We start from the raw sequence: 24,361 nt of genomic DNA, 5'->3' as shown, positions 1-24,361 counted from the left end.
TTATTAAAATTCACAGAGAACTTTTGGAGATATCGTGTTGACAAACAGACAAACATAGGTGAATACACAAGCTCCTCCGACTTCGCTCGCGGGGGTAAAAAGCGGTGAAGGAAAGGGGAATGGGCGTGAGAGGAAAGGAAACAGAGAGGTGGGGGCAGAGAGAGGAAAGGAGACTACAGGAAGGAAAGAAGACGGAGAGGAGAATAACAGAGGCAGCAGGAAGACAAGGAGGGATGAGGGAGTAAAGGGGAGGGTATGAGGAAGAGGTAAGAGGGGTGAGTGGCTGGGTGGGGAGAGAAGGGGGAGGGAGGGGAGAGGGGTGAGAGGGTGTGTCTGTGTACTGTGGTTATTACAGTGTTTTCAAGGTGATACACGCACATTCTCCCCGCCCCCTTCCTTCCTGCGTGTGTGTGTGTGTGTGTGTGTGTGTGTGTGTGTGTGTGTGTGTGTGTGTGTGTGTGAAACTATGCTTATGTGTGAAAAAGTGAATGTGTGTGCGTGTCAGTGTTTATGTACCGTTATGTGTTTGCGTGCATGTAACATTACGCGTGAAGTTACAGGTGTGTGTTTGAATGTCCTTGTGTTTATTATGTACCTTTCCCTCCGGCACATCCTCCATCCAGCCACATAAGAAAATAATCGTTCTTTTATCCAGTAGTTCATTTATACTTCGCCCTCATCAGGTAAAGCAGTTCCGGTCATCACACCTGAGCGGGATTTTATAAAAGTAGCAGTCAACTGAAGCCAGAAGCAGTATATTATATTCTGAAAGCGTGTCTGTCTGTGTGTTTGTATATTGTGAAAATTAGGGGGAACTAACTAGAGGGCTCCAATGGGGTCTATAATGGGCAGTGTTTTACGGGGATTATATGTGTGGTTTATATTTTCCGAGATGGCGCCACTGGTGACCAAAGTTAGAACTAATCAACTCAGCATCATGTACATACGGTGGAAACGTGGTGGTCAGTTAGAGTATTAATTTTTGTATCAGTATTACAACGGGTCGGGTGGGTGGACGGATGGGTGGGTGGGCAAGGTAGGTGGGGTGGACAGGGTTGTGTGGGCACGGTAGGGAAAAGTGGGGCAGCGTGGGTGGGTAAGTGGGTGGGCAGGATGGGTGAGTTGATGGGTGAGTGTGAGTGGGCACGGTAGGTAGGTGAGTAGGTGGACAACTTGAGAGGGTAGGATGGGTGGGTGTTCATGGGGGATGGGCTGGTAGTGGTATATATAGGTTCATGGTGTAAATAAGTTCATGGTAGGAATAGGTCCATATGGAATACAATCATCCCCGTGGAAATAAGCCCAAGGAGGAACATAAGTGCAGTGTGTATAGTGGGATCCCGGGAGTTTTTTCCCCACAGGTGTGTGCCCCCCACCCCCCCCCAGGCTCTCAGGTTATGCCGGTATGCTTGGTCAAGTTTTACCTGTGTAGCGCTGGGCACCCCTGCTAGTGCGCCATAAATTTTATAAGGAAACGCAGTTATGATTTCATCTGCTGTCTGTACGTAGCCTAAGCGGTCCCAGCAGTACTTGCACTGGGAAATGTGCTGAATTAAGGAATCATTAGGCTTTCTTAGAGAGCGCATATTCTTCCTTACCTTTACCTTCAGTCACCTCCTGCGACTGGCAGTGCAGCAAGAAAAATATGTATGATGAATAGAAAAATGTATGATTTCTGAAGACTGTATTCTAACTGATTTCACAGGCAATGTACAATAACACTGCTTTCAAACATTTCGATATATATAATTCCTTCAAGTATACCATCTCAGCAAGGTATCTTTCTCCATGTATTGTATTACAGTTTGTTGCCGGAGGGTCTGGTGGGTAGGGGAGGGCACTAAAAATAACTTCCTTATATTTCTCTGAGGAGGGAGTAAATTTCTTCATCGGAATTAAAGCTGGACCATCTCACTGCGGTCAGAAGGCGTGTGTATGTGTGAAACTCTGTATGTGTGTGAATGCGAATACCTGCGTTCATGTGTGTGTGTGTGTGTGTGTGTGTGTGTGTGTGTGTGTGTGTGTGTGTGTGTGTGTGTGTGTGTGTTGCGTAGTCTGCGTCTGCATATTTGTATGAATGTACATGTTAAGTGTTCAACCAATCAAAAGCATATATGCAGTCTGTACACGGTAGGCAGAACTTGTGTATGCAGAGTTCTTGTGCGTGGAATATGTTTGCCTGACGCGTACATCCCGTTAAATAAAAGAAAGACAGGCAAAGGAAAAAGATCGCGCGTCTGGGGTTCCGTGTTTTAGAGAAATGGGCAAACTTCACACATGGATTTATTGCGTTGGGACCCCAGACTGTGCAACACCCTTTGTCTTGCCGTTTTTAGATTACCAATAAATATCAGGAATAAAAGTTACACTATTATCACAGGGTAGTCCATAATTATTACAAGGCTTCCTACATGTTCCACGTAAGTGCTTTAAGTGGATCGATAATATTTTGGTTAGTGTGCTTGTGTGTAGGTAAGAACGGGTGTGCGCTTATGTATGTGATTATTACTGTGTGTGTGTGTGTGTGTGTGTGTGTGTGTGTGTGTGTGTGTGTGTGTGTGTGTGTGTGTGTGTGTGTGTGTGTGTGTGTGTGTGTGTGTGTGTGTGAAGAGTATGGTACGGTACGTGTGGATTTGTGAGAGTTTATGTTCAACTTTGGCGGTAGAGAACAAAGAGTGCGTTACCATGGAAACCAAAGGATGCGTGGTGTAGAAGAGAAGGAGGGGGGGGGTAGGTTAAAGGGGGGAGCGGAAGGCAGAGGAGAGGAGGGGATGGAAGGAGAGGCAGGAGAGGAGGGAAAGACAGGAAAGAGAGGGAGGAGAGGAGGGAAAGGCTGAAAAGAGAGGAAGGAGAGGAAGGTATGGAAGGACAGAGAGAGAGAGAGAGAGAGAGAGAGAGAGAGAGAGAAGCAGGTTGATAGGATGGGCCACATGACAGGCAGGTGTAACGAAATCCCCCAAATGTCACTCTTCATTTTATGTCACATTTGCAATATTTGGATGTTTCATATTTGGGTCTCTGTACATCATTATCAAGCATGACTGAGGCGAAGATGCACTTGAGAGGTTGGTGAAGACTGGCTGAATGCAACATATCCGAATAACATTTACTAACCCAAACTTCCCTCTCAGATATTATGTTCTCAGTTAATAATGCTAACGAGTAAAGGGATTATGAAGCAATGAGGATTATGAAGCAATGAGGACACGCACTTTGTCCATATTATACAAACACACTTGAGAACGCTGTCAGAAAATATTTATCACTCTGAAGGACGTGTTTAGATCCGTGAGTAAATCCTTTGATCAGCCAAGGTTCACCATTTCGTCAGGGTTGCTTTGATGTGGATGAATTTATTTTATTTTTTTTTTTTTTTCGTTTAGAATCGATTTCTGCATGTGAAATTATGAAATTATTTTGCTTACAAAAAGGAAACCCTACCCAAAATGACAAACTTAAGCCATTATAATAATCAGTGAAAGAACATTTTCGGGAACTTAACTTAGAGGTTTCTGCTGTTTTCTTTCCATATTAATAATAGTTGAAAAATGACATGTACGAGTAAGCTGAACAGCCAGCAATACCACCCATTACACCTGAGATTGGCTCACCGATTCTGTCCTTGTCCGCCAAAACTTTATATCCCAGCCACGTGTAAGAAACACTTTTAGAGGAATATAAAAGCTACTTAAATGACGGTCAACACTGGTAAAAAATACAACCACGCAATTGTTGACGGAAAAGCCGGAATTGTGATGACACAAGGTAGCTTATGGGTAAAAGAATAAAGTGCCGTAAAAATAACGCTAAAAGGTAGGGTATTATAATAACACAATGCGGTTGAGAGGAAGGTCCACAGGGAATGGCACTGCTTGGGAACACACACGGTGGTCACGTACTGCCAACACAGCCACCCAACTCCATTCTCACCCTCACCTAAAACCACACACACCGCACCTCGTAATGCGGTAATATAATTAATTCCTTAGATGTGTATCTAAATCTGTCTGTCTGTCTGTCTATCTATCTATATTTATATATAATATATACCCGGTACATTTATATATATACACCAAACGATTGTATATATACCGTAGATGAAGCCCAGAAACCCCCCCGTCGTACTGGCACCATACCATTGATTTACTGACGCGACATGTCGTCTACACTGGACCTCACGCAAGGCAGCTCAAAGTTTAATTATATTAACCGTTTTCATGTATGATGATGAAGTACTGATTACCTCGAAACGTCCCGTCATGTCGATAAATCAAGATTATGGTGCCAGTACGCCGTCTTCTTCTGGCCTTCAACTTTATATGGCATCGGGTTACCTAATGGATCCTCAGTTGCTGACATAGTTATACAGTATATATATATATATATATATATATATATATATATATATATATATGAGAGAGAAAGAGAGAGAGTGAGAGAATTGTTAATAATTAACAGTGAGACGTGTGTTCATAGGGTCAATATATCACTGTGAGACCTGACCTGACCCGACCTGAACCAGCCTGTATCAGTGAGCGGCACATTGGCCTCCCACCTCATCTGTCATTATATTTAGTCACAGTTACAAGTGCGCGCCTGAGTGCATGCATATGTGGTGTGTGTGTGTGTGTGTGTGTGTGTGTGTGTGTGTGTGTGTGTGTGTGTGTGTGTGTGTGTGTGTGTGTGTGTGTGTGTGTGTGTGTGTGTGTGTGTGTGTGTGTGTACCCTTTCCAGTCTACTTATCGCTTTATCCTCACCGTTCTGCCCAATTAACCAGCCTTTATTGATCCACAGGTACACACTCTGTCTCCACATTCACCGTCGCCACCTCTCCATTTCTTCCCAGTTCACGCTTTCCTCTCCCTACTTCTTCATCTCCCTCCTCACCTTATGCCCATCACCCTTACACATCTCCCTCCTCAATATCATCAATTCAGCTCCGGCAGGGAAATTATGGTGTTACAAGTCCTTGAGCGACAATATATCATTCTTCTGTTTCCTCTTTATGTTAGTGTTCTTCCAACCAACGCATTTTGCCACGGCCTCACGTCTTCATTTCTGGGCTAAGTGACCTGAAAATTATTGTGCATGTACCTGATACCTTGAGACACCTGTTGCAGATTATCGATGAAGCCATTTATTTATACCGGTAATATTAATGGCATTTATTATACCGGTTTGGGCATGTGGAGAGGATGGAGAGTGAGAGGCTGACAAGGAGAGTGTATGTGAGTGAGGAGGAGGGAGGCGAGGGAGGGGGAGGCCAAGGATGAGATGGAGGGATGGAGTGGAGAGGTATATGAGAGAGGGGGTTGTGAGTTGGGAGCAGGGCAATGAAATGGCGGAGGACAGGGCGACATGGAAACGATTTGTTTCTGGCCACCACTTCCGGGATTAAGGCGTCTGGGAATAGATAGATAGATAGAATATTAAAAATCAGTTAAATGTAATGAGACGGCCGAGTAATTATTGAACAGTGGGCGAAAAACTAGCACACATTAAAAAATCCACCCCATTATAGACACGTGTTCTGTTCGAATTTCGAGACGAATAAGATTTGGAGCATGATCGATCAGAACAGGCCCTTTAGGCTGTTGGTTCCATAATTAATTCGGTTCATATGAGCTACATTATGCAACCAAGCATTTGAATTCACATGCTAGTCTATTGGAAGGACACAACTGAAGAGTGAGAAGAATGGAAATGAGCTACATGTGAACAGCACGTGGAGTTACGAAGAGGGACAGACAAGCAATCAGAAAGTAAAGTTGTGTTGTGGAGTTGATGCGGATGTGCTGGAAAGTGTTAGAAGAAATTCCCAGTATTTGGACTGGTCACATGGAAAGAATGGAGAGTGAGGGACTGACTAGGAGAGCATATGTGAGTAAGGTGGAGAAAGAGAAGTGGAGGGGAAGACTGAGGATGAGATGGGCTGATGATGTGGAGAGGAAAACGAATGAGGGTGGTGTAAGGTGGAAAGAAAACATTTTTGACGGAGAACAGAGTGTTATGGAACGAATTTGGTTGTGGCCACCCCGTACTGGATTACGGCGTTTGCCTATGAATAGGTAGAAAATATAATACACGTAAATTTCGGGAAACGTCACACATTTACTAATATTGCATGTTTAGTTATTACCTTCGCCAACGAAGTTGGAGTTGGTTATGTAATCACCTCTTTTTGTATGTCTGTTTGTCCAGGCGATGTCTCTAAGTTCTCTATGAATTACAACGAAATTTGAAGGAAGGGTGAGCCACGGGCCAAGCAAGAAGTGATTAGATTTTGGGGTGGATCCGGATCCGGATCCGGGTCCTGTGTACAATATCTCCAGAAGTTCTCGGTGAATTTCAATAAAATTTTGTGGAAGGGTGGGCCATGGGTGAAGGAACAATTGATTAAATTTTGAGGTGGACTCGGATTCTTTGTAATGGTTATGGCATTGGTGGAGGTATGCGCTCTGTGTGCTTTCTGGTTGTTGTTGTTTCCATTACGGTATGTTTTTCTCAGTTCGCTGCAGTACATTTTCCTTTCATCCTCTGCAGTCTCCATGTCAGTTTTTCATGACTGCACAGTGTTCCTTCCCACTTTTTCCTTCCGGTTTCGGCACAAGGATTCACTGGGCAGGGGGGCATTCTTCTGTGCAATCCTCGTAATGCTTTCACACTTGTATCCATAAGTAGGGGTTGCCTAGGGTTGGTCCATCGGCTTACTGCATCTATACTCCAATGTTCACTCCCCTTTATTCTACTCATCCCCCGTTCCTTTCTGCCTTAGTAAACCTCGTCTCTGTTTTTGTGCTTCCCAGACAACTTCCTCCTCTCTTCAGCCCTCACTGTTCCATGATTCCATCCCATCCATTCCAGCCCTTGACTCAAATCCCCCCATTTCTCTCCTCCTCAGGGTTCTGCCATTCCTATCCCAGTCCTCTTCCTCTTCCATCATCTCCAGCTTTTGCCTCCACTCCCCATCTATGTTCCCCTCCTCCCCTCCCCAGATCTGCCCATTATCTTCCTCCAACCTCCATCTTCCCCTACTCCACTCCCCATCCCTCTCCTCCCGCCTTCCCCAGTCCCCATCTTTTCTTCCCCTCTTTCTCTTCTGTCTCCTTCCTCCAGCCCCCATCTTCCCTTCGCCTGTCCCAGTTCTTTCCTACCTTTCCCTTCATCGTCAGTCTTTCCGTTCCCTTTCCCACCCCATTCTCTCGAGCCCTGTGGCAGTGGTGGGATAATAGCATGTTTCCATAATCAGGTGGGAGCCCGCCAGTCTCTTCACGTGTGTGGATGACATCACACACACACACACACACACACACACACACACACACACACACACACACACACACACACACCTCAGCTAGTTCAAGTTCCTCGCCCTCATCACACTCGCTATACAGAGAATGAATAAAAAATAACAGTCAGTATGTCTCCACCCATCTTGATCCAACTCTAACTCATTTAATCTTCAGTGACCATAAAACTTGTCCTGCTTGAAGTCATTAAACAGGAAGCTCTTATGACTTTCCCTCGACTTTCCCTGATCTCAGTAAAGGAGAAAAGTTAGCTCATCGGAAGGTTAAGTTTGGGGGGGGTGATAGTCAAGACGAGGGCTAGATCTAACATGGAGTTCTCTTATCAAAATTTACTGAACTAACAAAAGCGACCACAGACAGCACCCATCACACTTTCGTCTTATGTAACCGGGCTGCTAAATACCGGTGTAATAAACATAAATTCTGCGGTCTACTGGCCTGAAGCTGTCCATCCAGATGTGGTTCATAAAGAGCTGAAATCCGAGGGAAGGTTGGGGCTAACTGGTCACATTATGCCACCGAAAAATAAACGACTCGTCATTCTTAGCTTGAAAATTTTAAGTGCATAGCCAGCCCCAAAGCTCCACATTCCTGATGGGGTAAAATAAGATAGGATGATGGCTGAATGGAAGGATGACGCTTTTAGATACACATAGGGAAAACATATTCGCTGCCATGTTGTTTCTTGCTTTGAAGATTAGGATAAAAGTGAAACAAAAGCATTCGGGGGCTGAATGCTTGTCACCCACGAAAATATGTTGTTGGCTTCGGTACATGCTACCTACAAAGCAAATTTGAAGGCGAGGTAATTTGGCGACAGATACATAGACACGAAGAAACACACCCGACAAAAACGATATCGCCTCGCTTTGCTAAAGACTGGCGATAACTGCAACAACCAATATCCAAATACACGTTGAGCACAGTGGTCGGAGACGAATGGAGGAGAAGTATCGCTTTCAGGGGGAGAAAGGGATATTCACACAAAAATCCTAGTGAGGGAGGTGGGGAAGAGCCGTGCCTGTGTAACCTTTAACCCAACTCACTCAGCCTGAAAACCCCATCCTCAATGTTTACAATGAAGACTCCACGCTGAGCTGATGTTTGTGCGTGTGAAGGTCGTGTTTACTCTCCCTCCACTTCCCCCTTCTTTCTCCCCCCCCTCCTCTCTCTCACTTATACCCACTTAGCGTGCTTGTGGTGGTGTGGTGGTGGTGGTGGTGGTGGTGTGGCGGCCATTAGTGAGATACCTCAGACACTGCAGGTAGCGCTGATCCATTAAAGATATTGGCTGTCAAGAGGCAGCAACCACGCCATTATCCTATTTTACGTATCCCCCTCCCTGTCTATTCCTCCACTCCCTCCTTTCCTTCCTCCTTCCTCTCCTTTCCTTCCTCCTTCTCCACTTTACCTTCTTACACTACCTCTTTCTCCCCCTTTCCTACCTCTCACCTTGCCTTTGCTACGTCTCTACTCTCCTTTCCTCTTTCTCTCCTCACGTTTCTTACCTCCTTCTCCTTTCCTACCTCTTTCCCTACGTCTCTGGGATCCTTTCCTCCTTCCCTTTTCCCGTTTCACACCTGCTTCGCCTCCTTTCCTGTCTCATTCCCCTGCCTTCCTACCTTCCTTCCTCTCTTTCAATACCCTCTTCCCGCCCTTCTTACTTCCCTTCCCTCGTTTCGTATTTTTCTTCTGTTTTTACCTGTCTTCCTCCTTTTTTTCGTTCCTCAGTTATTCCCTTTTCTTTTCTGTCATCTTCCCTCTGTCTCACTCTTCCCTTTAACGCGGTCCCCTTCTTCCTGCTACCTATCTCCTCCAACTGCTATATTTTCTTCCTCTTCCTCTTTGTCTTACTATCACCCCCTTCCTCCTCCTCTTGCATCCTCCAATGTCTTTCCTCACCCTGTCCCTCTTCCTTTCCACATCCTTTTCTCCCATTGTACCGCCGTGACCTCTCTCCTATAATTACTTCCCTCGCCATCTCCATCCCTGTATCCATTCCTTCTCTCCCCATCTCCATTTCCTATTCTCCCCGGGCCTCCTTTCCTCTATATCCTCTCCTCCACCGGCCTCTCCATATCCTCTCCTCCCCAGCCCCTTGCCTTATCTCCCTTTCACTTCTCCACCTCTTACTTTTCTCCATATCGTCCTACCTTTTCTTTCTCCTTCTTTCTCTACCTGTACCCGCCGATTATCACCTTTCCAACTTCTCTCAACTCCTTTCTTTATCTTCTCTCTACTCTCTCTTTTTCTCCTTTTCCCTCCCTACCCTCTCACTTTTACTCGTATCCCCTTTCATATACTATTCCCTTTCCTTGCTTCAGTCCTCCCCATCTCCCCATTCACTTACACCCATCCATCCCCTCCTGGTCGTTTGGTGTAAAGTGAGGGGTGGAATGAAGGAGTAGGGGGAGAGGGAGGAAGGAGGGGGAGGAGAGGAAAGGGAGGGTAAAGGGAAGAGGAAGGGGAAAGGAACGAAGAGGGGAAAGTGGTAGAGTTAAATGAACGGGAAGGGACGGAAGACATGGGGCGGGGAGAAGGGGAATGGAAACGAGGAGAGGAGAGAGAGAGAGAGAGTCAATTGGAGAGAAGGGGAGAGGAGAAAAGGAACGAGACAAATATAAGAGGGAGAGACAGGAAAGGGGAGGGACAGGGGTGGCGATGGAAATGGAGAAACGCAAAGTGAGGGGAGGGGAGGGGCGAGGAGGGGAAAGGGACGGTTGTGGGCGTAAAGTATTGAAGCAGGGTAAGTGACACGTCAGTCAGGACCCTCCCTTCCCCTCCCCCGCCCCTTCCTCCCTGCACATCAAAGCCCAGAAATGGCGAGGGTATTCCTGTTGCATGCTGACTCATACTAACAGTTGACCAGCTCCCTCAGGGTTATGACGAACAGTTATTGCTGCCACCACAGTTACTCGCATAGTTACCATTATTATTGTTACATGGTAGTAGTTTTCCAGTTACCACTAACCGGTACCTGTCCTGTACTGCCCATTATTAAACACCTAAGAATACAGACAGGGTAGCTGTAGCGCATACCGCAGCTCAGTGCACAGTATTTCCTCTTTTGCATTTTCTTTAAAGATTTCCATGCTTGATTTTTCCCTAACCCCAAAGTGTTTTGTGGGTGAAGGATAGCCTTCCGCTTGCCTCTCCTTTTTTTCCCACACGTTGGTTAGATTTTTAGCAAAATTAATATATATATATATATATATATATATATATATATATATATATATATTATATAATTCTACAAATCTATCTATCTATCAATCTTTCTATATGTATGAATGTATGTATGTATGTATGTATGTATGTGTGTGTGTATTTGTGTTTATATCTGAACATACGCTTGGCAGCCCGTTCCCTAAGTTAATTAATATGTCAAAATCATAATACTGTGGTGTATAGTGTGATGGCCACTACCAAAGTTGTCCATATATAAAATTATATGACTGAATAAATACAGTGGTAATACCATTTTCTTACGCTAATAATCAAGACTGCACTGACACACTACTGCCAAGACAAAATTCAGTAATTCAGTATAGATTTTTAAGTCACATTCTTGACAGATGTTGTCCAATATTAGCCTAATGTCGTTACAACAGAGTGATAATCGTTGCACTAAGACAGACTGCAAAGATAAGTCAGCTAGTTCTTTGTCCAAAATGCATTCTTAGGCTACATGTAAAAATCTGTATCGCACCATAGTAGTTCAATTACATGTAATGTTAGCTCTACTCAGTGATCAGTTGCCGAACTTTACGTCTATCGCCAGTCTGTCTGTCTATCTGTCTATCTTTCTATCCATTCATCTTCTTATCTAGCTAATTCTACTTATGCAGCTGTATGTCTTAGTGTCCTGGTTCATAGAGGACGTAATTATATAATATACTTGAAGGAGATGCCCTAGCAGTGTATTTATTTAAAAACTGTATGCAGCTTAGGAAAACGCTTCAAATGACCAGATGTTGTCGGTGCAGTAGTTTAGTGGTGGTTGTCGCAGTAATGTACAGCGCACAGTACTACATTACAAACTCTGGCAGATTTAGTACGGGCGCTCATGTGTACAGCACCCTCTACCCTTCAGTCAGAGGGGGACATCTACTAAGAGGAATAAACTTGCTTCGGATTTGCTGAGTTAATTAAAAAAAAAAATGTTACCATCTTTGAAGGCTTCACCTAGCTGGAAGTTTTCATCTGGGGCGAGGTCAAGGTGAGAGGTGGCTTCCCTGACCTGCCATAGACAAGGTTGGGGGGGGGGGCAGAGGAATGAAGGAGGGAGGTTACTGTCTCCTTTCCCTCTCCTCCTTGCACCCCACCTCCTCCATTCTCCATCCCTCCCCTACGTCTCCCCATCCATCACATACCCTTCTCTAATCCCTGCCCAGCCTTGTCCGTCCTTGCAACATCCCTTCCCATCCTTACAGTACCCATCTCCATCCCTTCACTACCCCTCCCCAACCCTCCCAAACCTTTAAAACCTCTCCCCATACCTCCACCCCTTCAGTATTCTTCCCCATACCTCCACCACCCCTCCCCATTCCTCTATCACCACTCATCATACGTCCACCATCAATCCTCAACCCCTCCCTATACCCCCACCATCCCTCCCCAACTCTCCACCACTCCTCCTCATACCTCCACCACCCCTGCCCCTATCTTTGCCTGCCCTGACTGTAATATATAAGGGACACTAGGAGAGCTGATAATTATACAGTGAAAAACACCAGTCTCTTATATATGACACTATATTCTGTACTGAGGTGGAGCATTCTGAGGTGATATGAGCGTAGCATTTCAAGTGTTCGTTCAATGAGTTTATTTTCTCTCGGTGGTCGCGTTTCTCTGCCAGTTCAGTTTTTGTGTTGCGGGGACGGTGGTGGAATGCTTAACCACAGCAACAAAATGCCTGACAAACTGCGGACATAAATACTGATTCGCCTCATTGTAACAGATGACGCAAGAGGAAGCAATAAGGTTTGGAATTCGGGATGCCAGGAGTGGAGCCCATCAGACTTCCACGGTGTTTTGCAGGAGTTCCATATTTTTTCGTGTGTGTGTGTGTGTGTGTGTGTGTGTGTGTGTGTGTGTGTGTGTGTGTGTGTGTGTGTGTGTGTGTGTGTGTGTGCCTTTTCCCTGATACTTGATGGGAGGATGTACAGCATTCAAATTACTTCAGGCAACTAAATTACCTGCGCCAGATTGATTTCATGGAAGGGCCCCGAGTGGAGGCAGGAGGTGAGGTAATTTTTGTGGAGTCTGCCTCCACCAACACACCAGCAGGAAGAGAGAGAGAGAGAGAGAGAGAGAGAGAGAGAGAGAGAGAGAGAGAGAGAGAGAGAGAGAGAGAGAGCATTCTCGTGTAGGCAAGACCTTGAGTTAGTAAAATTTAGTGTTATTCTTGAGGTGTGTGTGTGTGTGTGTGTGTGTGTGTGTGTGTGTGTGTGTGTGTGTGTGTGTGTGTGTGTGTGTGTGTGTGTGTGTGTGTGTGTGTGTGTGTGTGTGTGTGTGTGTGTGTGTGTGTGTGTGTGTGTGTGTGTGTGTGTGTGTGTGTGTGTGTGTGTGGGGGTCCCTTGAGCTAGGCGAGGTGTTAAGTCTGTGTTGTAATGTTGGTGTCGAGGGTGTTAAAGCAGCTGGGTGAGGTGATGCAGTGTCTGTGTTATAATTATGCTGTCAAGGGTGTTACAGCAGCTAGGGGAAGTGATGCTGTGCCTGTTTAATGTTGGTGTTGTGTGTGTTGCAGGAGCCGCGTGAGTTGGGTGAGGTGATGCTGTGTTTGTGTTACCTGCCCACCGCCGGCCGCCTCACCCTCACCGTGATCAAGATGCGTAACCTCAGGGCCATGGACATCACCGGATCGTCAGGTAGGACAGACAGAGATCTCAAAAATTACATATATATATCTGTATTCACCATCCTATACTTGTGAGCCAACCTTTTTGTTCACTCTCTACCCCTATCCTTCCACCACCCTTCTCTATCTTTCCATCATCCCTCCCCATTCCTACACCAACTCTCCCCACCCCTCCACCACCGCTCTACCCCTATAACCTGTTGTTTAAAGTTCGATGCTCTTCTAGGCTACTCTAGTAACAGTGACACGCCGAACTGTCCCTCTCATAGTCTAAGTATCGAGCTTCCACCTTAGAGCTGGACATCAAGCCTTCGTTGGCTGTGAAACCGTGGCTGCTACTATCCTCTAGCTGGGAAGGGAGGGGGAGCAGAAACATGACTCACGGGTGTACGATTTTAGCTACTAACGTAAGGGATATTACCATAATCATCAGCATGTTAATCTAAAATACAGAACCCATGGCGAAAATAAAAAACTGTATTAAGATGTGGTCATGTACACAAGTCCAGACACACTAAATACCAGTCTGGTCATCCCTGAAGAACACAAACAGACTAATACGTCCTGTGTTACATTCCCTTTCGCCAGCGGTGCGGTCGTTGATCTGTGACCGTAAGAAAACGATGAGTTAATTTCCTACACGTCGCCTGTCAGCCACACAAACTAGATGCTGTAATTATGCTGCATCGTTTTCCCTCGTACCACCAACGCCCAGCTGGCAAACCTAGAGGATTTAAACCCCTCCCCTCTCCTGACATAATATAAGTTTGCCCTCCTAACATTATCTAAATTATTATATGCCCTCTCAGTATCAGGTGAGTTTAGGTAAGTTTGTCCTCCTATGTCGTACAGTATACAGTCAATCTCCTACCACCATACCATTTTATGCCCTAACATTATACAGCTTTATGCCCTGTTTACACTTTTTCCCCTAACACTATTAAATTTGCTAGTCCATCTCCTCTACAATATTCCAACGCAGTGGAAGATGTTAAGTCCATGCCAACCCCAGCCCACTCTCCCCATACAGGCTTACCCAAGAGAGGCTGGCCAAATTCAAGCCACCTCCTCCCCTACAAACTCTTGACACAGTGGATGCTCTACAGCCTTTTCCTCCCCACCGACACTTAACACAACACGGTGGGCGATTTGGCTCCCCTCCCTTACAAACACGATGAATGCTCCTCTCCCCAACGACACGATTTAACTCCATTCCCTTTTCCTGTAGAATGCCAACAGAGAGTGGATGAGTTTGTGCCACTTCCTCTCAAACACATACACACTGAAAAATATAACTTGCCCTTGCAAATACAGAGCTATCACAACAGGATGGATATTTTAACTCCCACAGACAGCCAACTGAGCGTAAGTGAGTTTAATCCCTTCAGGCAGACGATGGTTTTAAGAATTTCGCTCCCTCCTGGTTCAAGATGCTTTCCTTCAACTTCAGAGAGTACCCTAGACACTGAAGGATTGTTGAAAGCTTTATCTGACCCCTCCAGTTCATACCGGTAATCGTTTTCATGAAGTTGTCTAGAGATGTATGAGAATAATTTAAAAGATGCAGCCATAGTGAAGGGCTTAATCCACTTCCTCCCATGCAGTGACACAGTTGGTAAAAAATCAATACCTCTTTCACGATAACTTGGCCTAGATTTTGGTCCACTTACAGCTTATTTTAGGTAGCTTAATGGCAGAATAAGACAATATTACGTCTCTACTTCCTTGCCATGGCACTTCTTCGTGACCAGGAACGTATTCTAGTGTCAATCTATTGTTGTAACTCAACATTCAAAACGGAGACATGGCAATTTTAGGCCAAGTTAGAGTAGAAAGACTATAAACACCCACGCACAAGAACAGCAAAACAGAGTACAGAGGATGATATAATAAACAGCATCTCAACCCCACCTCCCCACCTCAACAGACCCGTACGTGAAGGTGTGTTTGGTGTGTCAGGGGAGGCGAATCAAGAAGAAGAAGACAAGCGTGAAGAAGGCCACTCTCAATCCTGTCTACAACGAGGCTCTTGTGTTTGATATTCCTAATGAGAATATAGAAGACGTCACGCTCCTCGTCAAGGTGGTCGATTATGACAGGTGAGTACGACTTGACAGAGAGAGAGAGAGAGAGAGAGAGAAATTGGCTCTCGATCTTCACAAGACTGGTGCAATAGATTCTTTTGGCAAGATAATTAACTCTGACAAGCGAACAGGGAGGGAGGGAAGGCTAGAGGCTGACAAGAGATGTGTGGGGAAACACACACACACACACACACACACACACACACACACACACACACACACACACACACACAGCCTTAATTTGAGGAAGGATAACAAGTTGACAGACTAAACATTGGATTTCTTCTTTTTGCACAGAGAGATACAGTCAGATAAAAAAAGCTCATACTCGCAATGGAGAATCATGTTGAGTGCGTTGCAAAATAAAGCCACATGAATCTATGCCCTCAGCAGTGACAGTGAAGCAGAAACAGGGGGTCATGCGGCAAGACGGGAAGCGCTGACCTGCTTGTGTTGGGATGAATTATGGAGAGGGAAGGGGGTAAAGCAGCGTGGGGAGAGGTTGGAGGAAGGGTTGCGGAAGTGGCGGAGAGGCGTCGTGAGGTATAGGAAAGAGTATTTTGCTCGAAGTAGTTGTGAATAAAAATTACGTGAAAGAATTTGGAGAAAGGAAATCATTAGGGTACAAACCGACGGACTGAGGCATGGGGAAGAAACTCTGAAGAATGAAATCACTGGGTTATCATTTAATGTCGTTTCGCTAGCAGATTTATACCAGTCTTCACCACAACAAGAGCACTGCCACGTTCTTCGTCCACAGACGAGGATTAGCCTATGCCGGTAACTCGTTAAGGAATTAAAGGATGTATAATTTAATTGTATCACTGTTTAAGTTGGAGATGAAGAGATGCCAGACTAGAAATACCTGTAACATGCCAGACTAGAAATACCTGTAACATGACGCAGGAGCTTAAGGCAAAGACCAAATAAAAACCAGTAATAAATTCTGTTAACGTCACTTATGCATAATAAGTCTGAGAATATAAACATTTGTTCGAGTGTGAGGCAGGAGGTGAGCTGCCTTGGTAATGTGACACGTGAGGTTAACTTCAATCAGGTCCCCGGCCAGGAGACGCCTTAATGAGTTTTCGGCCACAGAGTTAGGTTTTACTTTACAATTATAACTCTCGGCAGAATATCATGATGCCACATAATTTCTTGCTGGTCTGAAATGGCTAAGTGGTCTTATGGCAAAATTAAAATATACTGAACGGCTCTGTGTACATGATCACCTCACAAAAACAATGCTCCCAACAAGTAGCCTACTAGATACAGCGTGGAAGCCCCGTTTAAGCGCTGCGTAAGTGAACTGTGAAGAGACCACCGCTATGATCAAGGAAATTATGTGGCATCTGTGAGATGTGTCCATTTTTGAAACGTTCTTAAGTAGCTGGGGCTGCGAGTTCCTGGAATATTTTCGCAAAACCAGTGTTCTATTTCTATACATTAATAAACTCCTTAGTGTGTTGGTTCAGTGGTATACAGTGTAAGTAAAAGTTATCTGCCTTTTTGCTCAACAGGGATGCACTAACTTAAAATATATGATTTTGGCGCTTAACAATACCAACTTCAGGTTAGTTCATAGCACAAAACAGACCGTCTTAGTACAGCATTAGTACCAGCACAAAACACTCGTCTCACCCGATGTGGCGTAGGGCAACAGACAGACAGAGAAACCAGCACGGGAGCCAGGCAACAATTGTGTTCCATTAGCAGTGTAACTTCACTCCTCACTCGTCATTACAGGGGCAGCTGCAACTGTATTAATCAAGTAATGGAATGACTGTGAACGAGGACTGTAACACACACACACACACACACACACACACACACACACACACACACACACACACACACACACACGCATTCCACTAAATGAGAATTATTGGGCCCGTGGAAAATAGTGATATTAGACACTAGCATTAAAATGGTATATGGAAATAAATATGGGTTTATAGAAGTGAGTTTGAAGGTGGAATGCGTGAAGGGCCAAAATGATGGTCTGATAATGGTTAATGAATGTGTGAGAGAGACATGAAGGTTCAGGAAGCTAAAGTGGTTACAATCTATAGAACCCCTGTGTCCTAAATTTCTGTTTGTAGATTTATCCATTCAATTTATGATACTCAGATACTGAGAATTATGATGATTTTGATGAGGATGATGGCTTGTAGTAATTAATGCTGCATTTATAGAGTAAGTTATCATACATAATAGCAACATTTGCATTTGCAGTGCTGTATGTCAACATCGCGTAAGAAACTGAAACGTATCCATTATATAATGTTTCCATAGGCCTTCAGATGCAGAAGGACGCAAACGCCTTTTTTTTTTTTTTTTTCTTTTTACGAAAATCTACTTTAAAAGTTTTGTGCTTTGTAAAAATTTACCAATATACAGAAGGTTCCAGTTTGTTTCATTTGAATGCTGTGGCCCTCGGAATTTTACTGTGGTTGTTTCATGAGGTTCGGGATAAATGCGCAAAGTTCAGCGCATGCGCAACAACAACCCCTAACTTTGTTTTGTTTTGTTCGTCAGGTACTGTCTGTCGTGATTTTGTGCATTGTCTATCTATCTATATACCTAGGCTGCTTCCCCCAAGGAAAGGGTGGTAGCCGAGACAGGACGACACACTCCCCATTAACTCATCAATTCAAACACATTCATTCGCATCTTAGCCCCAAAGGGGAGAACGGACAGATCCTCACCGCACCACACCGCACAAGGGTCAACTGCGCAATGCAATCAGTGACATGCACAGCAGGGCCCGACAGCAGAGCTGGTTTACCCCTGCCACATCATAAGACTCATCCCCTTACCCGCACCTGACCTGACTAGCTGATCAGACCAAATGCGGGAGAATATCCCCTCAGGGCTGCGTCATCACTTATTCATTTACAATTTCTCTCCATTTATTTCTGTCACGCACAGCCACTCTTCCTTGCTCAACAGACATCCCTCTCGCATCCAGCGCTCTCTTCACACTGTCCATCCATCCTATTCGTGGTCTTCTTCTCAGCCTTACACCTCTCACATCAGATCTAGTTATCTTTTTCACCAATCGCTCATTATCCATTCTCTCCATATGCCCAAACCATCGCAACACCCTCTGCTCAACTCGACCAGCCATCTCCCGAACAACTCCAGCTCTCCTTCGCACTTCATCATTTCGCACTCGATCCATACGTGTCACTCCACACATACTCCTCAGACACCTCATCTCCATTACATTCAAACTTTTCCTCTCTGCTACACCCATATTCCATGTTTCAGCCCCATATAATGCAGTCGGTACCACAACACTCTCATACAGCCTTCTCTTTACATCCATTCTAAGCGAACGACATGTGAACACTTTTTTCATTCCTCCCAGCACCTTTCCTACTTCATTTATTCTAAACTTCACTTCTGCATCTATTCTTCCATCCACAGCAACATGTGACCCTAGATATTTAAAACAATCTACCTCCTCAAGCAACTCGCCATTCAAAACTATATTCATCCCCCTACCATCTACCAACCTCGTACACTTCATCACTTTACTCTTATTCTCATTAACTTTCAATTTCCTCCTTTCACACACCCTTCCAAACTCCTCTACCAACTGTCTCAATCTCTCCTCTGAATCAGCCACCAGTGCAGTATCATCTGCAAACAGCAGCTGCTTCAGATTCCACTCTCCACCATCAACATTCACCAGACTCAGCAACAAAAGCAACAAAAACCGCAAAATTTTTCTTAGCTCAATAGTAATTACGCAAAACTAGACGCATGGTACACGATGAGCTGTAAAAACCACCTGTTACTGTTTACAAAGCCAAAACATAACGCACTGTTAGATGTGCAAACGAGTGTGGCTAGTTCGGACACAATGTGCCTCCACCACAAACAGTTCTCTCTCTCTCTCTCTCCAGACTGCTTTTTAACCCGTAATCAGTAGCTATGATAAGTGGTACGAGGATGAACCACTGATGTTTATGACAATACACAACATAACACAGTGATTATGCTTGTTCACGATAATAGTGGAAAGTTTTCAATTTCAATAAGAACAGTATGGTATGGATGTTGCTAGTGATGTCTGTTTGTCAATGTTGCAAATTTATTATTATTACTTTCTTAGCGATTATTATCATTGCATCATACTGAGAAAATTATTTATAATTAACAACGAAGACATACTAACAACACCTTTACTATAAACCATAACACTCACCCACACATCTCCTGTACATCCTCATAAGAACTTGGCAGTTTAGAGGGGAGTTGTGCCTAGGCACTAATACTCCTGAAGGTGGTCATCATTATCCACCTCATCCTGTGATGACTTGGGTTGACTGCAGAGTCCTTCTTGTTGCATGGCTGCCCTATTTTCCTTTCAGACACCTGGTTTCCAGTAGTAACACTAATGTAACTTTTGCCGGCATCACGAGCAGATTTGGCCTTCATTCGTTTCCACTCACTCTTTTTCACTACTCTTTTACGTCCCCTAAGCGGCACTTCCTCATGACCACTTTCTTCCTCATGACCACTAGATACTGTAGAATCACTGTTGTCTGCCATAATAGCAAGGAAGCACTTTTACAGGTGCAAGATAATGAAAATTGTGGGAGAATCACAACGCGTGCCCAGCAGGCACAAAAATGTAAACAGACGGCGCCTGAGAGCAAAACAGTGGATAAACATTGGCCGAGGTGGGAGGTGTCAGCGTGAAGCAATGTTCTGATTGGCTCATCGTCGCCCAGGAACGAGCTTCTATTTGCAGCCAACCTAAGCCGTGTTTTTGTCGTTCAAGCTGGAGCTTGGGATCCGAAGCGCGTCTCTGGGCTCTTGGTTTCTCAGGATACTTGGAACCGAAAAATTACACTTGCCGATCGCAGTGTAAACAGAGGGGTTCGCCGAAGAAGATCATCTGACGAATATGCAATTTACACGTAGCCCGCATTTGTGCTGAACTGGCTCTATCGTTAATATTAGCCACCTGCACCCAAATTTTATGTACATCTTGCTAATTTCGTGATATTTTTCATTTACGTGTCCTTGCTGGCCATTCTCACTCTCCCCAAGCTGCACCAAGACTGCTCCCGACCACGCTTGAGTGACATACGAAGACGGTCTTGGTTTCAACGAGAAATCCTTGGGTCGGCTTCGTATCACTTTGGCCGACAAAAACGGCGCAGCTTGGTTTCACCGAAGATGGCTTCTAATCCAATCCGTCAGCTTGGACGATAAAAACGCGGCTCTACCCTCATCAGCCGAGCTGTGAGGCAGTAAAGTGGAAAATACGCAGACCTTTAGGTGATTGTCTACAATTGTTCCGATGCATTTAGACACACGTGCTCGTCTGGGAAAGAGAGTGCTATGCCTGAGGAACCTGTTGCTACCCCTGACTCCAATACCGCTTGAGGTGACGTATGCGTCCCTTTGCATCTGAGGACCTCTGTGATGATGATGATGATGATGATATGTATTTGTGGTGTGCCAGCTTTGGCATCTTGGATGACAAATATAATTGTTATGACGACAGTGATGATTATCTAATTGTGGTTGGTAGCTTTGGCGTCATTGATGACAAATGTACTGTTCTGATGATGATGATGTTATAACTGTAGTGTGGTTGCTTTTGCGTCATTGATGACAAATATAACTTATGGTGATGATGATGATAATGATATAATGGTGGTGTGGTAGCTTTGACGTCATCCATGACAAATATAGTTGTTATGATGATGATGATGATAGTGATGATGTATTTGTGGTGTGGCAGCTTTGGCGTCAGCGATGACAAATTTAACTGTGATGATGATGATGATGATGATGATAGTGATGATGTATTTGTGGTGCGGCTGCTTTGGCGTCATTCATGACAAAAACTAACTTATGATGATGATGATGATGATAGTGATGATGTATCTGTGGTGTGGCAGCTTTGGCGTCAGTGATGACAAATATAACTGTTATGATGATGATGATGATGTTGATATATTTGTTGTGGCAGCTTTGGCGTCACTGATGACAAATATAACTTATGATGATGATGATGATGATGTTAGTGATGAGGTATTTATGGTGTGGCAGCATTGGCATCGGTGATGACAAAACTAACAATTACGATAACGATGGTGGTTTGTGCTAGGGTGGGCGCCAACGAGCTGTTGGGTGTAGTGGTGATCGGGTCGCAGGTGTTGGGTCCTGGCCGTGACCACTGGCTAGAGATGTTGGAGACGCCTCGCCGCCCCGTCACGCAGTGGTACCCACTCATGGAGAGTATCCCTGTCAACCTCGCCCTCTCACCAACCCGCTCACTCCCACCACCACTCACTTGCTTCAACTCAACGTAAGCCGAATTACTGTCTTATTATTATACACAGTATACATGCCCTCATCTGCACAGAGATTGAACTGCAATACTGTATGGGACTGTACCCAACACAGAATATACTTTAGTGATAACTACAAACCCTCACTTTATCAGTGCCCTTCAATGGAGTGGCCGTCATACTGCGTACACGCAGGTTGTTATATAATAATAAACTTTCACCTTCCTTGCATGCTGCAGTGATTTAATGGAAATGTCAGTTTTATTACAATGTTTTGTGATGTATTAATCATCCTGACTAAGATTCAGTCCCATCTTGGGACGGACACTGGAGAAAGTGTAGTAGTATGTCTTTTCACGTGTTCTCACATGGTTGCACTCAGCCGAAGTTCTCTTGATGACATACAGGCTTTGCTAACACAGCCACTTGGACAGTATTGATTTCCAAACCCATTTCTCACCCCACACACAAAAATCCTTCATCACCAGCACCCATGCATAAAGCACTGGGAGGGGGAGGGTTAATTCTTCAGCAACAGAAAGTGGTGGTCATCGGCGCAGCTTATCAGTTGCCCTTCAATACCCTTAAAACACGGTTTGAACGGGTATAGAGCTGCCTGCGCATGTCAGGTGTGTGCAAGTTGGTCGTTTCAATACATACATATTTTACCTGTGTATCAGAACTCTAATGATATTTTATATGCTGTAAAGCAGGCACAGGCAAGCTGATATTTACTGGTAGTTTCAGGATCTATATATACATATTTTTCAGGTGAAGATGAGGCGAGACGTGAGTGAGTTGCGAATCATTGAGGCCGGAGCGGCATATTGAGGAGTGAGGTGATGTGTGCCTCAACTGTCACACGCAGCCACAACACTTCACCTTTACATCTTTGGTGCAGCCCAGGCACTCTCTTTGCCAGGCTTCAATGCTTGCAACACCTGCAGCTGTTCATCAACCAGATCTTGTGTTATATTTTGGAAAAAGCCTCATTAAGAACGCCATGCGAGTCAGTGTGGCTTGGCTCAGTGTCCACAGGTGGGTGCCGTGGTGACAGAATGCTGATGGGCTGACTCGACACTGACTCTAATCTTCACTCGTAACACTTTTTCGTGACTGAAAAGTTGTCGTGTGGACTCCATTGTCAGTGATGGGAGATAATTACCCACCTGAAGATTCTTTGACAGATTATTTTTCTACATTCCTTCACGGTTTCAATACTGTAGTAACTCATAGAGTTGTTTAGGGAACAAGTTACAAGCAGCTCTGTCGAAGCAAAATTACTTATTAATGTCAATAATCGATGGCCCGTGAACTGTGTATCAGCCAGGTCACGGTGTATATCGTAGATAAGTTTAGTGTAGCATCAAGTGTGACAGCTCTAACTTGCCTATGGCTGGGGTCACACCACACAACACACCATATCACACCACACCACGCTATACCATACCACTCTACACCATACCACACCACGCCACACCTGTGACCCCGGCTCTCACGCAATGTTACTCGTATGAAACCTTCAGCGAATGCACTCTATGTTCGTTCTTTCAAAAGCTTCTGGAGTACCTAATTAATAATTATACATACATATATACATATCTGTCTATCTACCTACCTACCTACCTACCTATCTATCTATCTATATACGTATACAGTATATACGGAATGCTCAGAGTGAATAATTGAAATTAATTACGGTACTTACAGCATTGCATGTATCTGTTAATGCGGAAAAAAAAAAACGTAGAGAATAAAGTGCTATAATGATGACATATGAGCCATCAGCGGGTGAGGGTGGGATGGGGTGTTCAGCTTCACACAAGGTCAGACACACACACAGACCACCTTCTCATGACCTACTTTTTCGTTACATTACCGCTACCCGAACACGATTTATTCAGTACATGACAGGCTTCTGGCACCACAGGAGTTGGCGGGTCTGTTTGTAATCCCATCAATGCCAGACGTCTCTCTAAAGCTGCATACAACTCTGCGACGATAGAAATTTGTTATATAAGACGCCTGCGGGTTGATGAGCTTGAAGCGGATTGGGTACTAAGACAGAGGGGACGAAGAGGGAGGGAGAAGAGGACGCAAGGGGGGGGGGGCGAGGATCAACCTGATGATAAATATGTTCTTTATATTCTTATCCGTGACTCGGAACTGCGTAACCCACTACATGTCCTTGACTTAAGGTGGCGAGATGTACTGTACAGTAGGCCAGTGCTCAAGTTATGCTGACGTTTGAATGAACTTATTGCACAGCCACTGAGCTGGGTCATAAAGGCAGACATAACTACCACCTTGTGCTGGTGGTGCGGTGAGCTATGCAGCCGATAAATCCATCAACTATATTACAGCATTTAACAGTACAGTATAGTACAGTACAGGCGTCTCCACCCGTGTGTGACTACTCTTGCTCATTTAGTAAATAAGACTGATACCTACATTTTCAGATGAGCCATTCATCTGCTGAATACTAAAGTATGAAAGCAGACAATTTTCGGCCTGTATGCGTCTTTCATGATACATGAAACCCTGTGTTGCATGATGTATTACTGACAATGTGTGTTGTGGTGGCCATCTAACTCCCAGCACAACCCCCTTCCCCCCTGCCATGCCAGTAAGAGGATGTCAGTGCTCACTGGCCATAACCATAATGAAGCAGCTGCACCACCACCACCACAGCCTCGTCCCCGTCCACGGCAGTTGTGAATTAGCTGCAGGGCTGACATGCTGCCACTCACCAGAAGAATGGCAGCTCAATGGTTTTAATGAACTAGA

The 24,361-nt window shown here is 44.7% G+C and overlaps 1 protein-coding gene across 1 annotated transcript in view; it reads left to right on the top strand.

Annotated features, from left to right (window-relative positions):
• Positions 1 to 21,595, top strand: part of LOC145415073 (synaptotagmin-10-like) — a 120,408-nt gene extending 98,813 nt beyond the window's left edge. Inside the window, exons 8-10 of the mRNA XM_080284487.1 lie at positions 13,060 to 13,180; positions 15,098 to 15,269; positions 21,391 to 21,595. Coding sequence (XP_080140613.1) covers positions 13,060 to 13,180; positions 15,098 to 15,269; positions 21,391 to 21,595 — 498 coding nt within the window. The remainder of the gene's footprint in view (positions 1 to 13,059; positions 13,181 to 15,097; positions 15,270 to 21,390) is intronic.
• The last annotated feature ends 2,766 nt before the right edge of the window (positions 21,596 to 24,361 follow it).

The sequence above is a fragment of the Coenobita brevimanus genome, chromosome 101 (assembly GCF_032717465.1).
Source record: "Coenobita brevimanus isolate Jiangsu-jjx chromosome 101, ASM3271746v2, whole genome shotgun sequence".
Lineage (NCBI taxonomy): Eukaryota > Metazoa > Arthropoda > Malacostraca > Decapoda > Coenobitidae > Coenobita > Coenobita brevimanus.
This window is presented reverse-complemented; position numbering and strand designations above follow the sequence as displayed.